This window comes from Coregonus lavaretus (assembly GCF_964263955.1).
Source record: "Coregonus lavaretus genome assembly, chromosome: 28".
NCBI lineage: Eukaryota > Metazoa > Chordata > Actinopteri > Salmoniformes > Salmonidae > Coregonus > Coregonus lavaretus.
In genome coordinates, this window is record NC_140015.1 from 7,914,667 (window position 1) to 7,941,701 (window position 27,035).

At 45.1% G+C, this 27,035-nt stretch overlaps 2 protein-coding genes and 1 long non-coding RNA gene across 3 annotated transcripts; all 3 read left to right on the plus strand.

Moving 5' to 3' along the window:
• Positions 1-388: 388 nt before the first annotated feature.
• LOC311103859 (scavenger receptor cysteine-rich domain-containing protein DMBT1-like) lies at positions 389-2,062 on the plus strand (the record flags this gene model as incomplete). Its single annotated transcript, XM_084145494.1, has 4 exons — positions 389-419; positions 632-943; positions 1,098-1,412; positions 1,722-2,062. The coding sequence occupies 4 exons, from the start codon at positions 389-391 to the stop codon at positions 2,060-2,062; spliced, it is 999 nt and encodes a 332-aa protein (XP_084001620.1).
• Positions 2,063-2,933: 871 nt separating this feature from the next.
• On the plus strand, positions 2,934-4,181 carry LOC311103303. The gene is made up of 3 exons (XR_014610073.1): positions 2,934-3,304; positions 3,493-3,630; positions 3,801-4,181. It is a non-coding gene; the product is annotated as an uncharacterized lncRNA (long non-coding RNA).
• Positions 4,182-13,166: 8,985 nt separating this feature from the next.
• LOC311103860 (retinoic acid receptor alpha-A-like) lies at positions 13,167-21,443 on the plus strand (the record flags this gene model as incomplete). Its single annotated transcript, XM_084145495.1, has 6 exons — positions 13,167-13,374; positions 18,417-18,601; positions 18,811-18,987; positions 19,473-19,677; positions 19,997-20,155; positions 20,980-21,443. 6 exons carry the CDS (start codon positions 13,167-13,169, stop codon positions 21,183-21,185), a joined length of 1,140 nt encoding a protein of 379 aa, XP_084001621.1. The 3' UTR covers positions 21,186-21,443.
• Positions 21,444-27,035: the final 5,592 nt, after the last annotated feature.

Below are 27,035 nucleotides of genomic sequence, written 5' to 3' on the forward strand. Positions count from 1 at the left end.
GTGTTATCTACATTGGCAGGTAAGTGTTCATTTACGTCTCAAAAAAGTTTTAAAATACTTTAAAAATGCTGTTAAAGGCCTCCTGAGTGGCGCAGCGGTCTAAGGCACTGCATCATAGTGCTAGAGGCGTCAGTACAGACCCCTGTTCTATCCCGGGCTGTATCGCAACCGGCCGTGATCGGGAGTCCCATAGGGCGGCGCACAGTTGTCCCAGCGACGTCCGGGTTAGGTTAGGGTTTGGCTGGGGGGGCTTTACTCCAGAGCGACTTACAGTTAGTGAGTGCATACATTTTCCAATGGTATTTCCTCCAACACATTGGTGCGGCTGGCTTCCGGGTTAAGCGAGCGTGTGTTAAGAAGCACGGCTTGGCGGGTCATCTATCGGGGGATGCATGACTCGGCCTTTGCCTCCCGAGCCGGTCGGGGAGTTGCAGCGATGAGACAAGATTGAAATTGGGGAGAAAAAGGGGAACAAAAAAAAAATGCTGTTAAAGTCCAAAAAGGTTAAGTAACACGTTTGTAACAACTTTTAATAGAACAGCTTTGACAATACTGGCTGTTTTTAATTGCTCATTAATCATTATTAATCATTTTCCCAATCATCTCATTTCCTCTTTGTGAGCTGGTGAAGAGATCAGGCTGGTCAATGGCACTAGTCTCTGCTCGGGGACAGTAGAGATTCTTTACAAGGGCCAGTGGGGAAGAGTGTGTGGTCAGAAGTGGGACGTAAACGATGCCAATGTGGTGTGTGGCCAGCTGGGCTGTGGAAGGACTGTGAGTTTCCAAGGTACTGCCCACGTAGGTCAGGGTAGTGGTGGCAGACCTACTTGGCTGGATGATGTTGGGTGTAACGGCAGTGAGAGCTCCCTCACAGAATGCTCACATGGAGGATTGAAACACCATGACTGTTTACAGTCTCAAGACGCCAGAGTTGTCTGCTCAGGTAAAAGTCCCTGGGTTGCTATTGTGGTTGATAAAAGTCAAATTACAGTTCATTATGCTTGTGTCAACTTGCCATTGATTTAGTTGAATGTGCTACTGAAATGCATTTATTTTCTCCTTAATTTTCTCCTTTTCTCATTTTCTTTCATTCCTAGTTAAACCTAACGTCAGACTGGTCAATGGGAGTGACCACTGCTCTGGGAGGGTGGAGGTCTATCAAATTGGTCACTGGCGAACCGTGTGTGATGACGTGTGGGACTTGAATGACACTGCTGTGGTGTGTAGACAGCTGGGCTGTGGGAGAGCTGATAGTGCCACAGAGAGGGCCTACTTTGGTCAGGGCAGTGGGTCCATCTGGCAGGATGATGTTGGCTGCTCTGGCAGTGAGTGCTCCATCACACAGTGCCCACACACAGGAGGAGGAACACATGACTGTAATCATGGTAACGACGCAGGTGTTATTTGTTCAGGTAAGGGAGTCTCTTTGCCTTGTCTAGACTAGAGTTTTATCAGGGTTTGGTTTGAATGGTTTGAATTGTGCAAAAAGGTCTCATCATAGAGAAAATCCTAAAAAGCATATTACTGCAGTATTATTGCCTGCTCTGCCACCTAGTGGAGAGTTGACTGTTGCAGAAATAACCTTAACCCAAGCCAGACTTGGTGATATGTGACCAGATGGGGGCAGCCTAGAACAGAGCATGTGGCTAATACAGTATGAAGACCAGCAGATAGGTTGTGATTACTGTTGCCTCACTAAACTACCTGTATTTGACCAACAGGTGTTGTCTTGCAGAAGCCTTCACTCTCCACAGACCCGGCCTATTCTGCCTTCTTGCATGGAGAGGAGGTCCATCTCACCTGCACTCTTCCATCCTGTATCCTCTGTAATGCTGTGGAATTCCTCTTCTATCTGAATAGAGACTCCATCATGTCCGTGACCGTTGGATCCTCACAGCCCAGGGCTACTTTAACAAAGTTTAAGATGGATGCTTCACACCAGGGCAGTTACCGCTGTCTCTACAGAACCCTCTCCAACGGCCAAGTCATCAGCTCCCCTTACAGCAACGTTACTAAAGGTGAGGTGGTAGTTGGGAAACAAGTGTTGCATAATCTACAGTGAGCTCCAAAAGTATTGGGAGAGTGACAAATGTTTTGTTTTGGCTCTGTACTACAGCACTTTAGATTTGAAAAGATACAATGACTGAGGTCAAAGTGCAGACTGTCAGCTTTAATTTGAGGGTATGTTCCTATATAGTGGGCAAACCGTTTAGAAATTAAATACCAAAAGTATTGGGACAAATTCACTTCTACAGTATGTTTATTAAAGTAGTCAAAAGTTTAGTAATTGGTCCCATATTCATAGCACGCAATGACTACATCAAACTTGTGACTCTACACATTTGTTGGATGCATTTGCTGTTTGCTTTGGTTGTGTTTCAGATTATTTTGTGGGGTATGATATTTTTGCGTCTAACTTTCTCACTCATCATTATTCACGATTTATTCAGGACTATCCGTAATCATGGTAGCACATTAATATAGAAATGTTTAGAAACATACTATATTCTTATTTACAATAAAAGTACATCAAAATTGACACAATACATTATTTACCATTCATTTCTATTGGGCACAAAATCATCTGAAACACAACCAAAGCAAATGCATCCAACAAATGTCTAGAGTCACAAGTTTGATGTAGTCATTGCGTGCTATGAATATAATAATAATAATAATAATAATAATAATATGCCATTTAGCAGACGCTTTTATCCAAAGCGACTTACAGTCATGCGTGCATACATTTTTTGTGTATGGGTGGTCCCGGGGATCGAACCCACTACCTTGGCGTTACAAGCGCCGTGCTCTACCAGCTGAGCTACAGAGGACCAAATACTAAACTCACTGTATTTCTTTATGATTCAGAGCCTTGATAGAGACAAGAGACTGACTACCTTGTCCATCGCACACACATTTCTCAGTTAGAAGGTATGAATATGGAATTACATTACTGTCAAATTGCTGTTTACTTTCTTTCCAGTGGTCCTGCTACAGCCCAACATCTCTCTCAGTCCTCCAAATGGAGGGATGTTTTGGGAACCTCAGGGGCCAGAGGTGATCAGGGGCCACAGCTTCTCCATCACCTGCTCCATTCAGCCACAGTATCCTGGAGGCCTCTTCTATCTGAACTTCTCTGGATCCAACAGAACTGAGACTACGCCAGCAGTCAACCACTCTGCCTCTTTCCACTTCCCTGTTGCAGAGTATAAAGACCAGGGGAAATACAGCTGCAGCTATGGAGTCAACGTCTCCACCCGGTTATTCAGGTCGGCTAATAGTGAACTAGCTGTCACCATTAGAGGTAAAATAACACATGCTTAAAAAAAAAAGTATTTAAAATAGCTTTTACGTGAGAGAAAAGTCATAGTATTGTAACATGACTTATCATCCTTCATATCACATTTTTGTTTGTTTTTATATTCTATTAATTTGCCATTTACAAGTCTTGATCTGTAGGTCTAAACCTTGAAATACCTACATTTTCTTCAGCATTCATGGTCCCCATCATTGTTTCTGGAGGGACTGGTGGGGTAGCACTGCTGTTTCTGCTTCTGCTTGTCATCTGTCTAGTCATCTTGAGGACAAGGAGGAGCAGAAAGCCATCTACAGAGACTGGCCAGAGAGAATGTAAGTGATATCACAATTATGTAAACTCAAAGGCTGAATCTGAACTTGATTTAGGCCTTGAGCTTGAAAAGTTAAGTTAAGCAGCATCTCAAAATACTTTTGTTGTAAATCTTTTCTATTCCCAGGAGTTTGCTGTTGGAAATATTAATGAGCAAATTGTTATACAACAGGTATTGACAACAGAGGGGAGGACCACGAAGAGGAAGAGGAAGAGGAAGAGGACTATGTGAATTTAGAAAACGACTGTTACGAGGGAGGTCTGGAAAGAGTGACGGGTGAAAAGAAGAATGGGAAGGAAAAAGGGCACAGCTATGGGAAATCAGAGGATGTCTATGACAACGAGCATGGAAACATTCAAAGAAAGAGTGTTTGTGGGGGGTCTCATGAGAAAATGAACAGTGAACACGATGAAGAAGATTACGTTAATATCTCCGCTCAGGACAATTCTGTAACACAGGCAGGGGCGTCAGTTGGGTATAGCTCAAGACCAGAAATGTAAAAGAAGGCTACAAAAAAAGTAGACTAAAATCATTCCAATCCCGAGTAAAATGCAACGGCTATTTAGCGAATTGATTTGCTGGCTTTAGGACCATGTAGAAATTTGCTCGTAGAGAAGCTGCCAGCCTGTGTTAATTTCTCTCAGCAATGAGCAGAGACATTGCAAGACAGTTTGCTTGAGGTCATATATTTAGGCAGTGCGCCGATTGCTTTGAATTTGATGTGGCATTTGAACTTGGCCCCCTTGTAAGCCTTGCAGCCAGCTGTTTAATGCACCGGCAACTTATACATTGATGTCAGCATAGGCAGTGCATCCAAAAGGCTAGGGGAAGATTAGCTTCCCCTAAAGTCAATTGAATGAAATTTGCCAAAATAAGCTATATAATTACTTCTGCCTCATACAGAAATATATAACATCATTACAAATACTACACCACAGAGTATGATTTGACCACAGCGGTCATTAGCTTATTTGAAAAATGAGCTGTTGATTGTTTTAAGTGCTCAATTTGGGCAGCGCGCGTTAAATAGCCTACCAAATAGCTGATTGTTGAGTTGCATCAGTCACTGAAAAGCAATTTATAACATTTTTGACATGCGTTTTTCTGGATTTTTTTGTTGTTGTTCTGTCTCTCACTGTTCAAATAAACCTACCATTAAAATTATAGACTGATCATGTCTTTGTCAGTGGGCAAACATACAAAATCAGCAGGGGATCAAATACTTTTTTCCCTCACTGTAGCTACGTTCACATTGTTGAAGGATTATCTTCTCCGGCTAGCATGTGCTAACTAGCTAGGCTATTAGCCCAAGTGGCGAATGCTACCTACGTTTCACTTTGTTCTCGGATTAGCTGTTTTGTGGAGTCATGGAGCCTGCTACCCCTGCCCAAGGGGAACCGAGGACAAGGCTAGCTTTACAAACCGTAGCCCACGTGCTGGTTGCTAGCTACCTAACGCCTTCAATAGACTACCACGGCTATAGCATTTATACACAGTGCGTACTCCAGCTAGCCATTAGCCGTGAGTCACTTAATAAAATAGTTTACGCCTGTCAAGGCTAATTCCAGCAGGCACCCCTGGGTTAGCAGGCCTTTTCCACAAATTAGGGACGTAGGAAGAGTAACAGTGGCTTGACCACGGCCCAACCTTGACTCAAATTATGGCCAATGCTAAGGCAGGCACTCGAACCCCCTAGGTTCTCCGGTCCAAGAGACTCAAAACCAGGTTAGCTACTGCATCAAGACTAGCCTTGCTAACACCTGCCAGGCAGACCCGGATATCATGGCAACCTCAAGGCTCTGCATGAGGGAGAGGGTCAGTTCACTAGCGCCAGTGCTAACTGAGAGACCAGTGACACAGCAGGCTGCAAACCCACAGTTATAGTCTCATAAACTACCTTGAATTGCTGACAGTGTTTCTTGCTCTGAGACACTTTCAACCCTCCCTTCGGAATTGTCACGTCTTGATCAGAATGGACAATACAACTATGGTGGCTTACATCAAAGCCAGGGTGGTACTCGTACCCTGCGCTTACTTATTCTGTGGAGCAGAGCACACCTACTGTCACTACGTGCGACTAATTTCCAGGGTGTACTGAACGTAGGAGTGGAATTATTTTCCAGATACTCCATCCCCAAGTGGTGAAACAGATCTGGGAGCGATGCGGTCAAGCATCCATAGATCTCTTTGCATCACACGAAAGCGTGCACTGGCCGCTTTTCTTCGCGCAAGTACGAGACTCACCCCTAGGGTGTACAAGCTGGCTGAGGGTGTTGACCGAGGGTGTTGCTTTATGCTTTTGTTCCCCTCATCCTCATACTCCCCACTCTAGCCAGTGAAGAAGGCGGCTCATCCCTCACCTTGGTATCCCCCCGATGGCCAGGCAAACTCTGGATAGCGGAGATCATTCCACGCACCACCTTTCCGTTCTACAGAAGAAGTGTGGCTCCACCGTTTGTGTCCAGTACGAACATTGGGCATATACAGTACTTGGATAGAACGAGAGCTTTGTGCAAGAGCAACCAACTCTTTGTGTCCTGGGCACCTCCCTGCAAGGGGACGCTGCTCTCTCATCAACGGTTATCACATTGGATTGTCAAACCTATTATATTGGCCTATAATAGCAAGGGGCTATAGCCTCCAGAAGGCCTGAGGGCTCACTCCACCAGAGGTATGGCTACTTATTGGGCGCTGCTTAAGGGCATCTCCTTGAAGGAGATTTGCATTGCGGCTTGTTGGGCATCCCCTCATACGTTTATGAGGTTCTACCTACTAGACGTTACTGTGCATTCTTTGGCGCATACTGTTCTCAGTGTCGGGGCCTCTGAGTGTTAATACATTGAGACTACCTGGCTTCGGAGAGCATGTGAGAGACAGGAGTTGGCCATATCCCATTGTGAGAAATTAAAACGAATAATTGAAAGATAATTTAAGGTGCCTTGGGTAACCCTGGTTCTCTGATATTATGAGTGAGCTATCTCACCACATTCCCCTACTCGCAAGAATGTGATGAAGTTTGACATGCTTGAGAATGACCAGAAGGCGGGCGAGTGGCTCTTTAGTATGAAGGGAGGGGCTCACCTCATTCACCACTCAACCTGTCGATCTCCGACAGGCGTGTGTGATTGGTTCTTCGAGCTTCAAGAGATTTTGTGAATCCCTACTGTGAGATATCTCACTCATAATATCAGAGAACCGGGGTTACGCAAGTAACCTTAAAATTCCATACTGTATATTAAATTATTGTATTGCTTAATGTTTTGCTTTTTGTAGCCAATAAAAAAGGTTAGGTTTTGATGCACTGGATCAAAGTCCAAACTGTCTCTTTCTGTGTCTTTGATCAGTTCCAGTGTTGTTGAGGAGCTAGAAAATATAGAAAACAGTGAACACTGCTTTGCTTGAAATTAAGTTTGTAAGTGATTTTGTATACAAGTACTCAGGGATAAATCCTATTTTAAGTTGAACAATGTGTATCAAATCATAATTAATTGATTTCAATGGTAGAGTAAAGATTTGTAAAGATTTGTCTCTCTGTTAGTAATGGGGAATAATGAATTGAGTGATTACTCCAAACAATACAGCACATCACCAGCCAATAGTCAAATGACCAATCAATGTTTGATAAAGGGGTTGATTTTCTCAATAGTATAATTGACTGAGAAGGAAATACTGACTTCTGCCAGATAATTGATATAGGCAATTGATAGTTGTATAGAATATTTATGAATACATTGAAATACAGTTTTAATTCTGAATCCAATATTCATTCAATTTAATTTCAAATAATGAAATACAAATACCTGTACATGTAACAAAAAATCCAATAATAATTAAATGTGTATGTCACACCCTGGCTCTGGGACTCATTATGTTGAGCCAGGGTGTGTTCATTCTATGTGTGTATTTCTATGTTGGTAATTCTGTTGTGTTTAATTCTATGTTTGCCTGAGTGACTCCCAATCAGAGGCAACGAGTGTCAGCTGTTGGCTGGTTGTCTCTGATTGGGAGCCATATTTAAACTGTATGTTTTTCCCTTTGGGTTTGTGGGTTTTTGTTCCGTGTTCGGTCATTGATACCGTGGACGTCACGAGTCGTTTCTTGTTTTGTATTGAGTTTAAACTTTAACTAATTAAAGTATGTTTGTTCATCACGCTGCGCCTTGGTCTGTTCCCTATGACGATCGTGACAGAAAAACCCACCATGCAACGACCAAGCAGCGTGTCCAGGGGCAGCCCTTGGGCTGGACATGGGAGGAAGCGCCGGGAAAGGCCCTGGCGAAAGAGGAGCAGCGTGTCCAGGAGCAGGCAGCCTGGACATGGGAGGAGATATTGGACGGTAAAGGGTCCTGGACTTGGGGGGAAATCCTGGCCGGGATGGATCGCCGGCCATGGAGTGAGACAGTAGAGAGGCGACGGAGAGAGGAGCAACGGCGTGATCAGGGTCGTCGTCGGACGGTCGAGAGGCAACCCCAGAAAATTTTTAGGGGGGGGCACACGGCATGGACGACGGGGCTGACGGAGGAAAAAAAGGGGCGGATCCAGAAGGCCACCAGGCCAGGGGTACACCGCCCTGTACGTCCTGTGCGGATGCCTCACACAGAGTGTGTGAGGGTAGGCATTCAGCCAGGACGGGTTGTGGCCGCTCTTCACTCCAGGCCTCCTATCCGTCTCCACAGCCCGGTTCGGCCTGTCCCTGCTCCACGCACCAAGCCTACGGTGTGCGTCGCCAGCCCAGCCCGACCTGTCCCTGCTCCACGCACCAAGCCTACGGTGTGCGTCGCCAGCCCAGTCCGGCCTGTCCCTGCTCCACGCACCAAGCCTACGGTGCGCGTCGCCAGCCCAGCCCGGCCTGTCCCTGCTCCACGCACCAAGCCTACGGTGCGCGTCACCAGCCCGGCCCGGCCTGTTCCGGCCACTCGCACCAAGTATACGGTGCGCGTCGCCAGCCCGGCCCGGCCTGTTCCTGCCACTCGCACCAAGTCTACGGTGCGCGTCGCCAGCCCGGCCCGGCCTGTTCCTGCCACTCGCACCAAGTATACGGTGCGCGTCGCCAGCCCGGCCCGGCCTGTTCCTGCCACTCGCACCAAGTCTACGGTGCGCGTCGCCAGCCCGGCCCGGCCTGTTCCTGCCACTCGCACCAAGTCTACGGTGCGCGTCGCCAGCCCGGCCCGGCCTGTTCCTGCCACTCGCACCAAGTATACGGTGCGCGTCGCCAGCCCGGCCCGGCCTGTTCCTGCCACTCGCACCAAGTCTACGGTGCGCGTCGCCAGCCCGGCCCGGCCTGTTCCTGCCACTCGCACCAAGTATACGGTGCGCGTCGCCAGCCCGGCCCGGCCTGTTCCTGCCACTCGCACCAAGTCTACGGTGCGCGTCGCCAGCCCGGCCCGGCTTGTTCCTGCCACTCGCACCAAGTATACGGTGCGCGTCGCCAGCCTGGCCCGGCCTGTTCCTGCCACTCGCACCAAGTATACGGTGCGCGTCGCCAGCCCGGCCCGGCCTGTTCCTGCCACTCGCACTAAGTCGTCAGCCTGGTAAGGCCCGTCCCTCCTCCACGCACCAAGCCAGGGGTGCGAGTCGTCAGCCTGGTAAGGCCCGTTCCTCCTCCACGCACCAAGCCAGGGGTGCGCGTCGTCAGCCTGGTAAGGCCCGTTCCTCCTCCACGCACCAAGCCAGGGGTGCGCGTCGTCAGTCCAGCACAACCCGTGCCTGGGTCACCGGTGCCTGGTAAGGTACCGGTCAACTGCTCCACTATGGAGCTGAAGCTAACCGCTCCTGCTAAGTCCAGTCCTGCTCCTGCCGGCGGGGCCAGACTGGACCAGGGGCGCTATGGGGGGTGTATTGGAGGGTGGTGGTCAAGGCCGGAGCCAGAACCGCCGCCGAGGAGGTATGCCTGCCCAGCCCTCCCCTGTTTTGTTCAGTTGAGGCGTGGTCGCAGTCCGCGCCTTTAGGGGGGGGTACTGTCACACCCTGGCTCTGGGACTCATTATGTTGAGCCAGGGTGTGTTCATTCTATGTGTGTATTTCTATGTTGGTAATTCTGTTGTGTTTAATTCTATGTTTGCCTGAGTGACTCCCAATCAGAGGCAACGAGTGTCAGCTGTTGGCTGGTTGTCTCTGATTGGGAGCCATATTTAAACTGTATGTTTTTCCCTTTGGGTTTGTGGGTTTTTGTTCCGTGTTCGGTCATTGATACCGTGGACGTCACGAGTCGTTTCTTGTTTTGTATTGAGTTTAAACTTTAACTAATTAAAGTATGTTTGTTCATCACGCTGCGCCTTGGTCTGTTCCCTATGACGATCGTGACAGTGTAATTCAATTTGTGCAATACAAATTCAAATTTTAAATGCATAAGTAAACAAATCTAAATGATTTAATTGAAATTCAATTTCTGTTAGCACTAATATCACTCCATACAGGGGTGTTAAAAAAACATGTTCTTAGAGAAGAGTGGTTGACAGGGTAAACGTGAAAGATGAACATTAGATTTGTGAAATAGTTACAACATTTAAAAAACAGACATTGCATCTCACATACTGAACTGTACATATTTCTAGAATCTGAAAATGTATAGAGAAGTAAAGGTCATATCTCTGACTGAGTTCAGAACAAGATGACCTCTCAAATAACATGCAAAAAAAGTGAATTGATGCATATGATAGATTCATTTCGCTGCTGGCTCTTCTTCAGTTTTGTCTTGCTGTGGGCATCAAGTTGTTTCAGCTGTACATTTATGGGCAGCTATAATATTTTGAGTCATCAGCCCGTTTATACCTGCCAACATGGGTCCTTTGTCTGTGAGCACTAAAGGGCAATTCCACCACTTTCAACTTCATATTCATCATCTCCAGCATCTATCGCTAAAAAGATAAGAAGAAAGGTCCCAAAATAATGTGTCTCTGTGACATCACAGGATAGGATAAAAAAAGAAAAAAGGTATTTTCAAAACCTGCAACAAGTTTCTAGCCCATGGGAGTGTATTTTCTTGCTGATGATGTCATCAGGTAAAATATTTTTACAAAACTTAGAAATGTGCTTTTTTCACATATGTTGACCATGGTATTGTGCTGGAGATAATGACAATGAGGTTGAACAGTGGTGAAGTTGCCATTTATGTGGCTTTAGCTGTACCTTTAATATATGGGCATTTTCTGCCATTGATTACCACAAAAGTCATTATTTTGTTTTTCGTCATTAGTTTATCTACTGAATGTGCCTTTATCTACTGGTAAGCAAATCTCCTATGCTTATGGTCATGGCAATTCCTTTTTTTTCCCATTGAGTGAAAAACGTATACAGCATAATTTTGACATAAAAGTATGGTGAACTCACCAGATACATTCATCGAGTCGTTAAAGGGCAACTCTGCCACCTTTCAACTCCATATTCATTATCTCCAGCGTCAAACCAGTGTCTACAGTGCATTCAGAAAGTATTCAGACCACTTAAGTTTTTCCACATTTTGTTACGTTAAATTGAATAAAAAAAATTCCTCTGCAATCTACACACAATACCCCATAATGACAAAGTGAAATTGTAGGAAATGTATTAAAAATAAAACATAAATACCTTATTTACAAAAGTATTTAGACCCTTTGCTATGAGACTAGAAATTGAGTTCAGGTGCATCCTGTTTCCATTGATCATCCTTGTGATGTTTCTACAACTTGACTGGAGTCCACCTGTGGTAAATTCAATTGATTGGACATGATTTGAAAAGGCACACACCTGTCTATATAAGGTTCCACAGTTGACAGTGCATGTTAGTGCAAAAACCAAGCCATGAGGTCGAAGGAATTGCTGTAGAGCTCAGAGACTGGATTGTTGTGAAGGCTGATCTGGGGAAGGATACCAAAAAATGACTGCAGTATGGAAGGTCCCCAAGAACACAGTGGCCTCCGTCATTCTTAAATGGAAGAAGTTTGGATCCACCAAGACTCTTCCTAGACCTGGCGGCCCAGCCAAACTGAGCAATCAGGGGAGAAGGGCCTTGGTCAGGGAGGTGACCAAGAACCTGATGGTTACTCTGACAGAGCTCTAGACTTCCTCTGTGGAGATGGGAGAACCTTCCAGAAGGACAACCATCTCTGCAGCATCACACCAATCAGGTCTTTATGGTAGAGTGGCCAGAGGTCACTCCTCATTAAAGGCACATGACAGCACGCTTGGAGTTTGCCAAAAGGCACCTAAAGGACTCTCAGATCATGAGAAACAAGGTTCTCTGGTCTGGTGAAACCAAGATTGAACACTTTGGTCTGAATGCCAAGCGTTACCTCTGGAGGAAACCTGGCACCATCCCTACGGTGAAGTATGGTGGTTGCAGCATCATGCTGTGGGGATGTTTTTCAGCGGCAGGAACTGGGAGACTAGTCAGGATCGAGGGAAAGATGAACGGAGCAATGTACAGAGAGATCCTTGATGAAAACCTGCTCCAGAGCGCTCAGGACCTCAGACTGGGGCGAAGGTTCACCTTTCAACAGGACAACGACCCTAAGCACACAGCCAAGACAATGCAGGCGTGGCTTCGGGACAAGTCTCTGAATGTCCTTGATTGGCCCAGCCAGAGCCCGGACTTGAACCCGATTGAACATCTCTGGAGAGATTTGAAAATAGCTGTGCAGCAACACTCCCCATCCAACCTGACAGAGCTTGAGAGGATCTGCAGAGAAGAATGGGAGAAACTCCCCAAATACAGGTGTGCCAAGCTTGTAGCGTCATACCCAAGAAGACTCGAGGCTGTAATCACTGCCAAAGTTGCTTCAACAATGTACTGAGTAAAGGGTCTGAATACTTATGTAAATGTGATATTTCTAAAAACCTGTGTTTGCTTTGTCATTATGGGGTATTGTGTGTAGATTGATGAGGGAAAAAATACAATTTAATCAATATCAGAATAAGGCTGTAGTGTATCAAAATGTGGAAAAGGTCAAGGGGTCTGAATACTTTTGTCAGGAACTGATGTGGATGTGGTGTAGGAGTCAGGCGCAGGACACCGAGGCTTAGTCCAACAGACTTTACTAGTCATAAAGAGACAAAATACAAAACACGGGCCTCGAAACAAACAGAGGCGAGCGATTACGCAAACAGTGCGTAAAAACACCAAACAAATAAACAGAGCAGAAACACGCAGCTCCTACCGACAGGCGGACAATAACACACAACACAAGACTAACCAAACGAGAAACTTATAGGAGACATAATCAACCAAACACGAAACAGGTGTACACAATCAGACAAAACCAAACAGACATCAAAAACATCAAACGGTGATAGCTAGTACTCCGGGGACGACGACCGCCGAAACCTGCCCGAACAAGGAGGAGGAGCAGCCTCGGCCGAAACCGTGACAACTTTCCGAATGCACTGTATGTCTATATCGTATGTCATGTATTTGAAGATAAATATTTAGGGTTTTACATACAACATTTTGCTTTAGTGGCAGAACCTTGTGGAACATAACACCCGTCTTGACCCTCTCTCTCTTCTTCTCCCTGCCTCCCTCTACTCCTCCAGGAGTGGAGTGAGTGATCACTCTCTGAAGATGGAGATCGCAGGCTCCATGCCCCCTCTCATCCAGGAGATGCGTAAGAACTCAGAGGGTCTGGAGGGCCAGGGGGCCGCTCCAGCAAAGGAGGGGCTCCACCAGGCAGCTGCTCAGCCTGTCCCCCAGCTCAGCCCGCAGCAGTCCGCCTGCACCCTCTCCTTAGACGGGGGTCCACTGCCACCCCCCAGGCAGAGACAGCCAGAAGGCATGACTACAGACGGAGCCAGCTAACTGACACTCCCAAACTGTGACAAACCAGGCCATAGTAGAGTGGGGTTAGGAAGAGGGCCAAGCCTGGGCCCAACCAGGACGGACTTTGACACTTTTAGGGCACATGCAGGCCTTAATGGACAGACAGCCGTCCCCCGTCCTCCCACTCCCCTTTTCTCAGCCCCCGGACCGGGTGCCAAAAAGGGCCTGGAAGGTCTTTCAAGTGCCTTACATGAACAACAATAGACTCCATATATAGATTGGTATCGGTTGTCTCTGTGACTCCTGCTTTATCCAAGTACAGTATGATATTTTCTCTGTCTAGTGTAGCCTTGTTTCAATTGGCTATGATTTATATATTGGATATACTAATGTCTGCAATGCAATTTTTACAGGCTAATTTGTGGATTCTGGTATCCATGAACGTTGCTAACAAATGACTTGTTACAGAGAGTCACAAAATCGAACTAACCTAGAACAAAGGACTCATTCTCATTCCCAGTTCTCATTACCACTTTCTAGTCTCACACAGTGGTGGAGAAAGTACCCAATTGTCATACTTGAGTATAAGTAAAGATACCTTAACAGAAAATGACTCAAGTAAAATTGGAAGTCACCCAGTAAAATACTACTTGAGTAAAAATATAAAGTATTTTATTTTAAATATACTTAAGTATCAAAAGTAAACGTAATTTCAAAAAAATATTTTCAAATTCCTTATACAGTGCCTTCGGAAAGTATTCAGACCCGTTGACTTTTTCCACATTTTGTTACATTACAGCCTTATTCTAAAATTGATTAAATTGTTTTTTTTCCCTCATCAATCTACACACAATACCCCATAATGACAAAGCAAAAACAGGTTTTTAGAAATGTTTGAAAATGTATTAAAACTAAAAAACAGATATCACATTTACATAAGTATTCGGACCCTTTACTTAGTACTTTGTTGAAGCACCTTTGGCAGCGATTACAGTCTCTAGTCTTCTTGCGTATGTAGCTACAAGCTTGGCACACCTGTATTTGGGGAGTTTCTCCCATTCTTCTCTGCAGATCCTCTCAAGCTCTGTCAGGTTGGATGGGGAGCGTCGCTGCACAGCTATTTTCAGGTCTCCCCAGAGATGCTTGATCGGGTTCAAGTCCGGGCTCTGGCTGGGCCACTCAAGGACATTATAAGACTTGTCCCAAAGCCACGCCTGCATTGTCTTGGCTGTGTGCTTAGGGTCATTGTCCTGTTGGAAGGTGAACCTTCACCCCAGTCTGAGGTCCTGAGCGCTCTGGAGCAGGTTTTCATCAATGATCTCTCTGTACTTTGCTCCGTATATCTTTCCCTCGATCCTGACTAGTCTCCCTGTCCCTGTCGCTGAAAAACATCCCCACAGCATGATGCTGCCACCACCATGCATCACCGTAGCGATGCTATTGGCCAGGTGACGATCGGTGCCTGGTTTCCTCCAGACGTGACGCTTGGCATTCAGGCGAAAGAGTTCGATCTTGGTTTCATCAGCCAGAGAATCTTGTTTCTCATTGTCTGAGAGTCCTTTAGGTAGCTTTTGTCAAACTCCTAGCGGGCTCTAATGTGCCTTTTACTGAGGAGTGCCTTCCGACTGGCCACTCTACCATAAAGGCCTGATTGGTGGAGTGCTGCAGAGATGGTTGTCCTTCTGGAAGGTTCTCCCATCTCCACAGAGGAACTCTGGAACTCTGTCAGAGTGACAATCAGGTTCTTGGTCCCCTCCCTGACCAAGGCCCTTCTCCCCCGATTGGTCAGTTTGGCCGGGCGACCATTTCTAGGAAGAGTCTTGGTGGTCCCAAACTTTTTGCATTTAAGAATGATGGAGGCTACTGTGTTCTTGGGGACCTTCAATGCTGCAGACATTTTTTGGTACCCTTCCTAAGATCTGTTCCTTGACACAATCCTGTCTCGGAGCTCTATGGACAATTCCTTCGACCTCATGGCTTGGTTTTTGCTCTGACATGCACTGTCAACTGTGGGACCTTATATAGACAGGTGTGTGCCTTTCCAAATCATGTCCAATCAATTTAATTTACCACAGGTGGACTCCAGTCAAGTGGTAGAAACATCTCAGGATGCACCTGAGCTTAATTTCAAGTCTCGTGGCAAAGGGTCTTAATATTTATATTTATTTAAAATAAATTAGCAAAAAATTCTAAAAACCTGTTTTCACTTTGTCATAATGGGATATTGTGTGTAGATTGATGAGGAAGACAATTTATTTAATCAATTTTCAAATAAGGCTGTAACGTAACAAAATGTGGAAGAAGTGAAGGTGTGTGAATATTTTCCGAATGCACTGTATTGTATACATAACCATCCAGCTTTACAAAAGGTGTAAATACCACAACAGCATATGGAAATATTATTTGTTTGCTTGGTTTACATTTAAAGTTGTTTATAAATGTGTCAATAACTATCTATATATAGCTTACTAACATTTACAAATGTAGCAATAACAATTCATAGATGGTGAGCAAACTTATATTTAAAAAAATGTCAGATTTGTTACTGGACATTATTATAAGGCGTTATCCATTTAGAAATGGCAACTTCAGTAAATATGTGTTTAATTGTAACTTTTCGGTTGTCTGTGTTTCTCTTCAACAGCTCATCAAATGGTGTTGTATTCATTGGCAGGTAAGTGTTCATTTACACTGAATGAAAATATAAATGCAACATTCAACAATTTCAAAGATTGTATTGAGTTACAGTTCATGTAAGGAAATCAGTTAATTGAAATACATTCATTAGGCCCTAATCTATGAATTTCACATGACTGGGAATACAAATATGCATCTGTTGGTCACAGATACCCTAAAAATAAAAGGTAGGGGCGTGGATCAGAAAACCAGTCAGTATCTGGTGTGACCACCACTTGCCTCATGCAGCGCGACACATCTCCTTCGCATAGAGTTGATCAGGCTGTTGATTGTGGCCTGTGGAATGTTGTCCCACGTTGACATGAGGAAACCACTCGCCCACCCGACACCATAAATGCTGTCTGTCATCTTCCTTGTACAGTTGAAACCGGGATTCATCTGTGTGCCAGTGGCCATGGAAGGTGAGCATTTGCCCACTGAAGTCGGTTACGACGCCGATCTGCAGTCAGGTCAAGACACAGATGAGCTTCCCTGTGACGGTTTCTGACAGTTTGTGCAGAAATTCTTTGGTTGTGCAAACCCAGTTTCATCAGCTGTCTGGATGGCTGGTCTCAGACGATCCCGCTGGTGAAGAAGCCGGATGTGGAGGTTCTGGGCTGGCATGGTTACACGTGGTCTACGGTTGTGAGGCCGGTTGGCCGTACTACCATATTCTCTAAAACAAAGTATGGTGAACATTCCTGCAGTCAGCATACCAATTGCACACTCCCTCGAAACTTGAGGCATCTGTGGTGTTGTGTTGTGTGACAAAACTGCACATTTTAGAGTGGCCTTTTATTGTCCCCAGCACAAGGTGCACCTGTGTAATGATCATGCTGTTTAATCAGCTTCTTGATATGCCACACCTGTCAGGTGGATGGATTGTCTTGGTAAAGGAGAAATGCTCACTAACAAGGATGTAAACAAATGTGTGCAAAGCATTTGAGAGAAATAAGTTTTTTGTGCATATGGACAATTTCTGGGATCTTTTATTTCAGCTCATGAAACATGGGACCAACACATTAAATGTTGCTTTTATATTTTTGTTCAGTGTACATGTGAACACAAGTCCCAAAAAGGTTTTAAGTAGCATGTTTGAATATCATTTAAATACATTTAAAAGTACACAGAAAATAAGTCCAAAAAGGTTAAGTAACACATTCGTAACAAAACTTTGAATAGAACAGCTTTGACCATAATTACAGTGTTAAATTGCTTATTTCATTATTGATTATTATTAATAATTTTTCTTATCATCTCTTTTCCTCTTTGTGAGCTGGTGAAGAGATCAGGCTGGTCAATGGCACTAGTCTCTGCTCGGGGACTGTAGAGATTCTTTACAAGGGCCAGTGGGGAAGAGTGTGTGGTCAGAAGTGGGACGTAAACAATGCCAATGTGGTGTGTGGCCAGCTGATTTGGCAGCTCATATTAGAGTGAGAAGATATAGATATTCCATGTGGAGATATAGTGAGCTGCCAGAGGAGGATGGACAGAATGTAGAGAGATGGGGAAGGAAGGTAGAAGCGAAACAGAGGAAAGAGAGGGAGAGAGAGTGTGTGTGTGCCTGGTGGTGTGTGTTTGGGGTGTGTTCACACAAATGTGTGTCACATCCACTTGTTTGTGTGCTTGTGTTGATGCTGTTTGGAGGCAGAGAGTTACTCCCATCTCTCCAATGTCTACCTGTCTGTATTGTGCCAGATCAGCGGCACACAGATTCTCCTTCTTAAGCTCTTTTTACACTGTCATGTCAAAGCACTTCAGCTCTCTCCCCCTCTCTCTCTCCCACATACATTTCACTCACACCCTCTCCTCTCCTCTGCCATATTTCTCACATAACACACGGCACGGCACACACATTGTTTTCTTCTCCCCTTTCACTCTTTTTCTATATCTCACTCGCCCTCTTTGAGGTTCCTGTCTATTGTTCCTCAGAACAGATTCTGACCTCTCTGTGCATGTCTCTCTCTCTATCTCTCTCTATCTCTCTCTGCGTCTCTGTCTCTGTGCCAGGGTGAGGATGGAAAATGTAGTATATGGTTCCATCTAGTGGTGGACGTAGATATTCCCCCACCACACAATGTCCCAGTTTATCAGCATTTGGGTTTCCAGTAGTGTCTGGTCTCAGGGATAGCGCTCATCTTTCTGACTGTCTCTTTGTTGTCTCTTTGGTTGGAGATGGCATGCAATGTGAGGATTGTGAGGTTGACCTGGAGGCGTTAATGTTCACGCATCCCCAAAAATTGCCATTTGAGTCCAAAGGATAACTCTCTCTCTCTCTCTCTCTCTCTCTCTCTCTCTCTCTCTCTCTCTCTCTCTCTCTCTCTCTCTCTCTCTCTCTCTCTCTCTCTCTCTCTCTTTCTCTCTCTCTCTCCATTTCTTCATCTCCTTCTATCCCTCTCTCAGCGGTGAGGAACGACAGGAACAAGAAGAAGAAGGAGGAGAAGAAGCCAGAGTGTTCGGAGATCTACGTGCTGAGTACCGAGACAGAGCAGATGATCGAACGCGTCCGCAAGGCCCATAAGGAGACGTTTCCCTCGCTCTGTCAGCTGGGCAAATACACCACGGTGAATTATACACACACCCGCATGCACACACACACACACACTGTCAAGTTACACAAACACGCACAGAAACATTACCCTCACTCTGCGAACATGTTTGGGTATACCAAACACTGACAAACATACGCACTCCTTGCGCTCTCAACATATCAACCGATGTATTTGTAGAATCACAGACTAACCTATATGTATCTCCCTCTCTCTTCCTATAGAATAACAGTGCAGAGCACCGCGTGGCTCTAGACGTGAACCTGTGGGATAAGTTCAGTGAGCTGTCCACTAAGTGTATCATCAAGACGGTGGAGTTTGCCAAGCATCTGCCAGGCTTCACCACCCTCACTATCGCTGACCAGATCACCCTGCTCAAGGCTGCCTGTCTGGACATACTGGTGAGAACACACACACACTAGGACATAGACACACACACACACTAGGACATACATACATGTATTATAAACAGTAAAACATCTACAGAAAGTGAACAACAGTATAAAATATATTTGTGCTCCCCCTCCCTTTCCAATCAACTCAGTGGCCTTGTGGTTAGTGTCCGTCCTGAGATTGGAAGGTTGGGAGTTCGATCCCCGGTCCGAGTCCTAAACAAAAAAATGGGACCCAATGCGTCTCTGCTTGGCACTCAGCATTAAGGAGATAGATTGGGGGTAAGGCCCTGTGATAGACTAGCATCCTGTCTTGGGGGTTTACTTGTCCATCAAGCTGCCTCACGCTACAGAAACAGGAGATCTGCTTCGATGAGCCATTTCGGCTCGCCCCACCCAAAGCTCATGCAAGACTTACTTACTTCCTTCCTCCTTTTCCCCCTCTCCCTCCTTCCCTCCTTCCCTCTCTCTACCTCTCAATCCCTCCATCTCAGATTCTGAGGATATGCACACGGTACACTCCAGACCAGGACACCATGACCTTCTCAGACGGGCTGACCCTGAACAGGACCCAGATGCACAACGCAGGCTTCGGCCCGCTCACAGACCTGGTGTTCGCCTTCGCCCAAACACTCCTCCCTCTGGAGATGGACGACGCAGAGACCGGCCTTCTCAGCGGCATCTGTCTGCTTTGTGGAGGTACTGCACCACTGCTCAGATTCAAATCCAGCATTGCACTCCTATCAGAGCCAGGAGTTGAGATCCCAAGAGGCCAATTGTCATTGTTTTAGAGTACAAGCAAGTCTCAGCTGTGGCATAGGAACTAGTGTGTTTGTCAGCTGTGTGTTTTACTAGTGTGAAAATGGGAGTTTGCCTAATAAATACTTCATGTGAAGCTACTGTTACCATGCTGATGTGTGAATCGTGCCACTGTTGGACGCGCTTTTTGAGCATACAGATTGGGTATTAAGGATGTGTTTTTCATAGTTTTTTTCTCTCTGTGTGTGTGTGTGTGTAGACCGTCAGGATCTGGAGCAGGCAGACAAGGTGGATGTGCTCCAGGAGCCCCTACTGGAGGCTCTGAAGATCTACGTGAGGAAGAGGAGGCCTCATAAACCACACATGTTCCCCAAGATGCTGATGAAGATCACTGACCTCAGGAGCATCAGCGCCAAGGGTGAGAGAGCACGCCTATATACTGCGTTGTTTTTTTTATAGGGTAGCTTTAGTGTAGCTTAAACTTCTTCCAGTGTGAAGTCATTGGTAGCTTGGTAAACTGTACCTTCCCCAACACTGATATTTGGCGCGCATGCTGCCCAAATTGCGGCCTTCCCGACTGTAGACGTACCAGTAACTGCCAAAATAAAGGAAATGCTTGAGTAAATGAGGGATACAAAGTATATGTTATGGTGTGCATGTTCCTGGCAGGGTTTAGGTCCACTTGTAGAATCTATGCCAAAGTGCATTGAAGAGGTTTCTGGCAGCTCGTGGTGGCCCAACACCTTTTTAAGACTCTTTATGTTGGTGTTTCCTTTGTTTTGGCAGTTACCTGTATGTGAAAGGGAAAGGGGGATACCTAGTCAGTTGTACAACTGAATGCATTCAACTGAAATGTGTCTTCCGAATTTAACCCAACCACTCTGCTTGTGACTTAATCGACAGTAAATTTTTTTGAAACTATTGATAATCTGTGGCTAAATTATGCCCTCATTGAGAGTTGGCTCCTGTGGTTGTATATTTGTTTTAGTTTTTTGCCGCTTGGGCCCCCTACGGGCTTGGGCCCAGGGACTTCAGCCCCTGTAAACCCCTGCATTAATCCGGCCCTAGTCTCAGTGCAACAATACTGCCATTTATATCTATATCATGTGTCATTTATTTGAAGATGACTATTTAGGGTCTTACATACAACATTTTGCTGTAGTGGCAGAATCTTGTGGAACACATAACATATGACCCTCTCTCTCTGCCTCTCTCTTCTTCTCCCTCCCTCTCCTCTTCCAGGAGCGGAGCGAGTGATCACTCTGAAGATGGAGATCCCAGGCTCCATGCCCCCACTCATCCAGGAGATGCTGGAGAACTCAGAGGGTCTGGAGGGCCAGGGGGCCAGTGGGGGCCGCTCCAGCGGAGGAGGGGCCCCACCAGGCAGCTGCAGCCCCAGCCTGTCCCCCAGCTCAGCCCGCAGCAGCCCGCCTGCACCCTCCCCTTAGACGGGGGTCCACTGCCACCCCCCAGGCAGAGACAGCCAGAAGGCATGACTACAGACGGAGCCAGCAAGCTGACAGACTCCCACACTGTGACAAACCAGGGTTAGGAAAAGAGCCAGACCTGGGCCCAACCAGGACGGACTTTGACACTTTGAGGACACGCAGGCCTCAATGGACAGACAGCCGTCCCCCTATCTCAGCCCCAGTCCGAGCATTAAAACTGGGCCGAACCCGAACCCATACTTGACTGAACAATAGGGGGTCCCATCTCACCTGGATGGCACTATCTCCATCACCCCCAACCCCCCCCCCCCCCCCCCCCCCCACCCTACAAACCACCATAGACATGCCTCAGAACCAGCAGCAGGGATCAGCAGCCGCCACACAAGGAGTTTAATCTGAGATGTTCTGTTTACTCTCCTCAGTGATGACTCTGCTCCTCCTCTCTCTCCCCCTCAAGACGTTGGACAGGAGTTCAGGCTCAGTGCCCGTCAGACTTGGAGTAATGGGGTAGACAAGACGCACGTCTTTCTGCAGGAAACTAGTCAGACAGACTGACAGACAGACAGCTGGACATTGGGCACGAGTCATCCCTAAATGTTGGCAGGGACAGCTAACGGGGGTCTCGGATAGGGGGCCTGTCTCTCCTTCTCCTTTACAACTTTTTTTTTTTTCTTACAAAAGATATATGGAAATATAAATATATATATTGAAAAAGTAATGATTGCAATTTGAATTGTCCTAAGTGGAATGATGCATAAAAGAAGAGTTGCTATCTTTTTTCCTGTTTTTTTCTCACTGTTCTTTGAACATAGATGCATTTGTGATTCCCCCCTAACCCCCACCTCCCCAGACCTAGTGTTTTGTTATCTTGGTTTCACCCAGGAAAATCGGCACACTAAGTAGTCACAGTGGGAATGTGTGTTTTTCTATCAAATCAATAGAGAAGTAGAACAAAAATGATGACACGATTTCAGATGCAATTCACTTTATGCACTAGACCTCTTGCACTGTCACGTTCACAGGTTGGATCAAATTGACACACAAAACACAAATAGGACCAGGTTGGGTTGGCAACTCTGTTTTGTTCCGTTTACAGTATTTTATTTTTCATGGGAGAAAAATAAAATAAAACGTAGTGTTTCTATGATCTAGAGTCAAGTCGTTGTGGAGTAATGAAGATGATCTGTAAGAAAATACCAGCCATTACATAATGTACGTAAGATGTATTCCTTCTTTTTAAAGTACATGAAGTCTAGCCCTTTTGACATTGTCAAAGCCTTTTATGTTTTGCTTTTTGTTCTTGTTTTGGTATCTGAAGTGAAGGCATTGATCACTGATCAACTGTTTAGACCACTTAAGGAAGGGACTGACTTCTAGCAACACCATAGCCGTTGACAACCAGTAAAGACAGTTGAATTTCTACTTCACCTGAAATAAAAAGGAAAGATTTATGACAATTTAATGACCAACAACTCCGTGATCCCCTTCTCCCCCCTTTCCCAAGGTGGTCCCTCCCTCATTCCATGTCTGGATAGTGTATGTATTGCCCCCCAACAGCACTGCCTCTGTAACGCATTACCTATCTTCACAACACCACTGCCTCTGTACTGTAGTACATTGTCAATATCTATGCCCTCCCACTACCCCCCACCGTCAGTTCCAAACTGTACCACGTTACCAGTATGCTCACAACACCACTGCCTATGTAGCACATTGTCAGTAGGATGTATCTATCTATGTCCATGTAAACTCTGTGACACGATATCAGTATGCTCACAACACCACTGCCTTTGTATGTATACATGTTTCCCATCTCTCTTCTACTCCCCCCCCCCCCCCCCCCCCCCCACACAACACAACAGCACTGCCTCTGTAAGTCTGTTTCACAGTATCAGCACCTCTCTATTTCTTTATCTATCACAACAACGCAACTGCCTCTGTTTAAACACTATCAGTATTTATCGGTCTGTCATTCCGTACTCTTGTGACACATCCGAGTACCTAGCTATTCCCTAGCCTTGCCCTAGATCAGTTTCTGCTGTCTTGCCAATGCATGACAATGAGAAAGGAGTCAAGACAGCACAAACTGATCTGGGATCAGGCTAGCTATTCCCCCACCTCTAACCACTGTTTACACACACTAGTGTAACCTACCTACCCATCTCCTTTCCCCACAACACCACTGACTCTGCTGTTAAGTAGGAGTGGATCTGTCCTTCACAATGGATCGAACGCTGCTCGTGGCCAACCTCACTGCAGCCAATATCACAACGCACAACTGTTTTTTCCCCGGCACTCTCACTTGTAATGCAATCAGATGCACAACCAGGATTTGGGGATAAAAGAAATAACTGTTTTGATTATGTCAGATCATTGGACAAAGAGAATAACATTTAATAAAGAACCCTGTCTGTGTGTTTTTAAATGTTTCTTAACTGGGGGTGGGTCCACCATTAGGCTGAAAATAAGATTGTGGTGGGACTTTAAGAGCAGTATTTCATTGGGCCTGGGACTATAGCAGGTCACGTTACAAGAACAAATACAAAGTTCAGAAACCCTTTAAGGGTTATACTACAATTTATGTTTGGGGGGGGGGAGACTTATTTTTAGGTTCCTTATTTGCCCCTCAATTTAGTTTAGACAATACACTGAGTGTACAAACATAAGTAACACCTGCTCTTTCCATGACAGACTGACCAGGTGAATGAAGGTGAAAGTTATGATCCCTTACTGATTGTTAAATCCACTTCAATCTGTGTAGATGAAGGAGGAGACAGGTTAAAGAAGGATTTTTAAGCCTTGAGACAATTATGACATGACTGTGTGTTTGCGCCATTCAGACGGTGAATGACAAAGATTTAAGTGCCTTTGAATGGGGTAAGGTAGTGGGTGCCAGGTGTACCGGTTTGTGTCAAGAACTGCTATGCTGCTGGGTTTTTCATGCTCAGCAGATTCCCGTATGTATCAAGAATGGTCCACCACCCAAAGGACATCCAGCCAACTTCACACAACTGTTGGGAGCATTCATGGGCCAGCATCTCTGTGGAACGCTTTTTACACCTTGTAGGCTCCATGCCCTGAAGAATTGAGGCTGTTCTGAGGGCAAAACACAATATTAGGAAGGTGTTCTTATTGCTTTGTAAGCTCAGTGTGTAGAGTGTACATATATTATTGCAATATTTACCCCAGAGTTTACTGTTTTTAAGTTACAATACGATGGATGAGTAAAACAAAAATTCTGATTAACCAAAATTGAGAGTTAAATTACCATGCTCTGGCAATGCTACCCCCATGGACAAGAGTTCAATGTGTGATCTTCTTGACACTTTCCAGCATTAGCATTACCATGACAGAGAAGAGCGGTACACTGTCACAAAACAGGATGTGGTTAGTCTCTGGTCTGGTAGCTGATTCCACCACAAACCCCATTTGTTGTATTTTTTTAACCAAGAATATAAGACTCATAAAACACGAAGATTGAGCTATATATATGCCCTAACTAGACTTTTGACTGGTACTGTATATATAGCTCAATCGTCGTGTTTTATGCATCTTATATTCTTGGTTTAAAAAATAAAACAAATGGGGTTTGTGGTGTTGAGTTCAGTGTTGTGTGCACATGCAGTTTAGTGGAATCAGCGACCAGACCAGAGACTAGTGGGCTGGGATTTCCTGTTTTGTGACAGTGTACCGCTCTTCTCTGTCATGGTAATGCTAATACCGGAAAGTGTCTGGAAGGTCACACATTGACCTCTTGTACATGGAGGTAGCATTGCCAGAGCATCGTAATTTAACTCTCAATTTTGGTTCCTCTGAATTTTTGTTTTGTTCATCCATTGTTTTGTAACTTAAAAGCAGTTAAATCTGGGGTAAATATTGCAATCATTTACTGCCAAGTGTTGGTGAGAATACTAGCTGATATTGGAGGACATTACAAGGATAAAGATGGTGACAATTCTACTCTTTATGGCATTAGGTGAGTCTTTGTGTATTACAGTGACTAAGTTGTCATAAAGGAAGGTCTTTCAAGTGCCTTACATGAACAACAATCGATTATATATATATAGACAGGTATCTGTTGTCTCTGTGCCTTCTGCTTTTTACAAATACAGGATGATATTGTCTCTGTCTAGCCTAGCCTTGTTTCAATAGGCTATTATTTATATATTGGATACATTAATGTCTGCAATGCAATTTTAACTGGCTAATTTGTGCATTTTGGTCTCCATGAACATCGCTCACGAGCGACTTGTTAGACAGTCACATAATCAAACTGACCTATAACAAAGGGCTCATTTCCAGTTCTCATGTCTACTTTCTAGTCTCACACAACTGTGACTTCAAGGTTAAAAGTTGATGTGCTTTGTGTACATATCCCGGAAAAGTTGAACAATTTTGCAATTATTAACTTTGATAGAAAATGTAGCAAAACAGGATCTTGAAACTGCGGAGAGGATAACACCTGATTAATTCTCTAGTGATATTGCCGTTTACATATTTATTCATGGTCTAGAATCCTCTTTCAAGTCATGTGAGAAACAAATGTCATTTTATTTGGAATGGCAAACCAGATAAAGTTAAAACGGGCATATTTATCTAACTAACATGATTTTGGAGGGTTTAAACCAGCGTTGGGGTCATATTCAATTATTGAATTCACTCATGAAGGGGAGAATTTACATTCTTTAAATTTTGAATTGAATTGGGTCTTCAAATGTGGAATTGAAATTGAACTGTTTGGAATGTTTTGAATTGCAATTAAATTAGAATTCAATATTTGTACATCTCCCTGTTAATGGAATGAATGCACTTACAGTGCATTTGGAAAGTATTCAGACCCCTTCCATTTTTCCACATTTTGTTACATTACAGCCTTATTCTAAAATTGATTAAATAAATAAAAATCCTCATTAATCGACACAAATCTATTAAAACAAAAAAATAGATACCTTATTTACATAAGTATTCAGACCCTTTGCTATGAGACTCGAAATTGAGATCAGGTGCATCCTGTTTCCATTGATCATCTTTGAGATGTTTCTACAACTTGATTGGAGTCCACCTGTGGTAAATTCAATTGATTTGACATGATTTGGAAAGGCACATGCCTGTCTATATAAGGTTCCACAGTTGACAGTGCATGTCAGAGCAAAAACCAAGTCGTGAGGTCGAAGGAATTGTCTGTAGAGCTCCTAGACAGGATTGTATCGAGGCACAGATCTGGGGAAGGGTATCAAAATATTTATTCAGCATTGAAGGTCCCCAAGAACACAGTGACCTCCATCATTCTTAAATGGAAGAAGTTTGGAACCACCAAGACTCTTCCTAGAGCTGGCAGCCCGGCCAAACTGAGCAACTGGGGAGAAGGGCCTTGGTCAGGGAGGTGACCAAGAACCCGATGGTCACTCGGACAGAGCTCCAGAGTTTGTCTGTGGAGATGGGAGAACCTTCCAGAAGGACAACCATCTCTGCAGCACTCCACCAATCAGGCCTTTATGGTTGAGTGGCCAGACGGTAGCTAATCTTCAGTAAAAGGCACATGACAGCCCGCTTGGAGTTTGCCAAAAAGGCACCTAAAGGGCTCCCAGACCATGAGAAACAAGATTCTCTGGTCTGATGAAACCAAGATTTAACTCTTTGGCCTGAATGCCAATCGTCACGTCTGGAAGAAACTTGGCACCCTCCCTACGGTGAAGCATGGTGGTGGCAGCATCATGCTGTGTGGATGTTTTTCAGCTGCAGGGACTGGGGAGACTAGTCAGGATCGAGGGAAAGATGAACGGAGCAAAGTACAGAGAGATCCTTGATGAAAACCTGCTCCAGAGCGCTCGACCTCAGAATGGGGTGAAG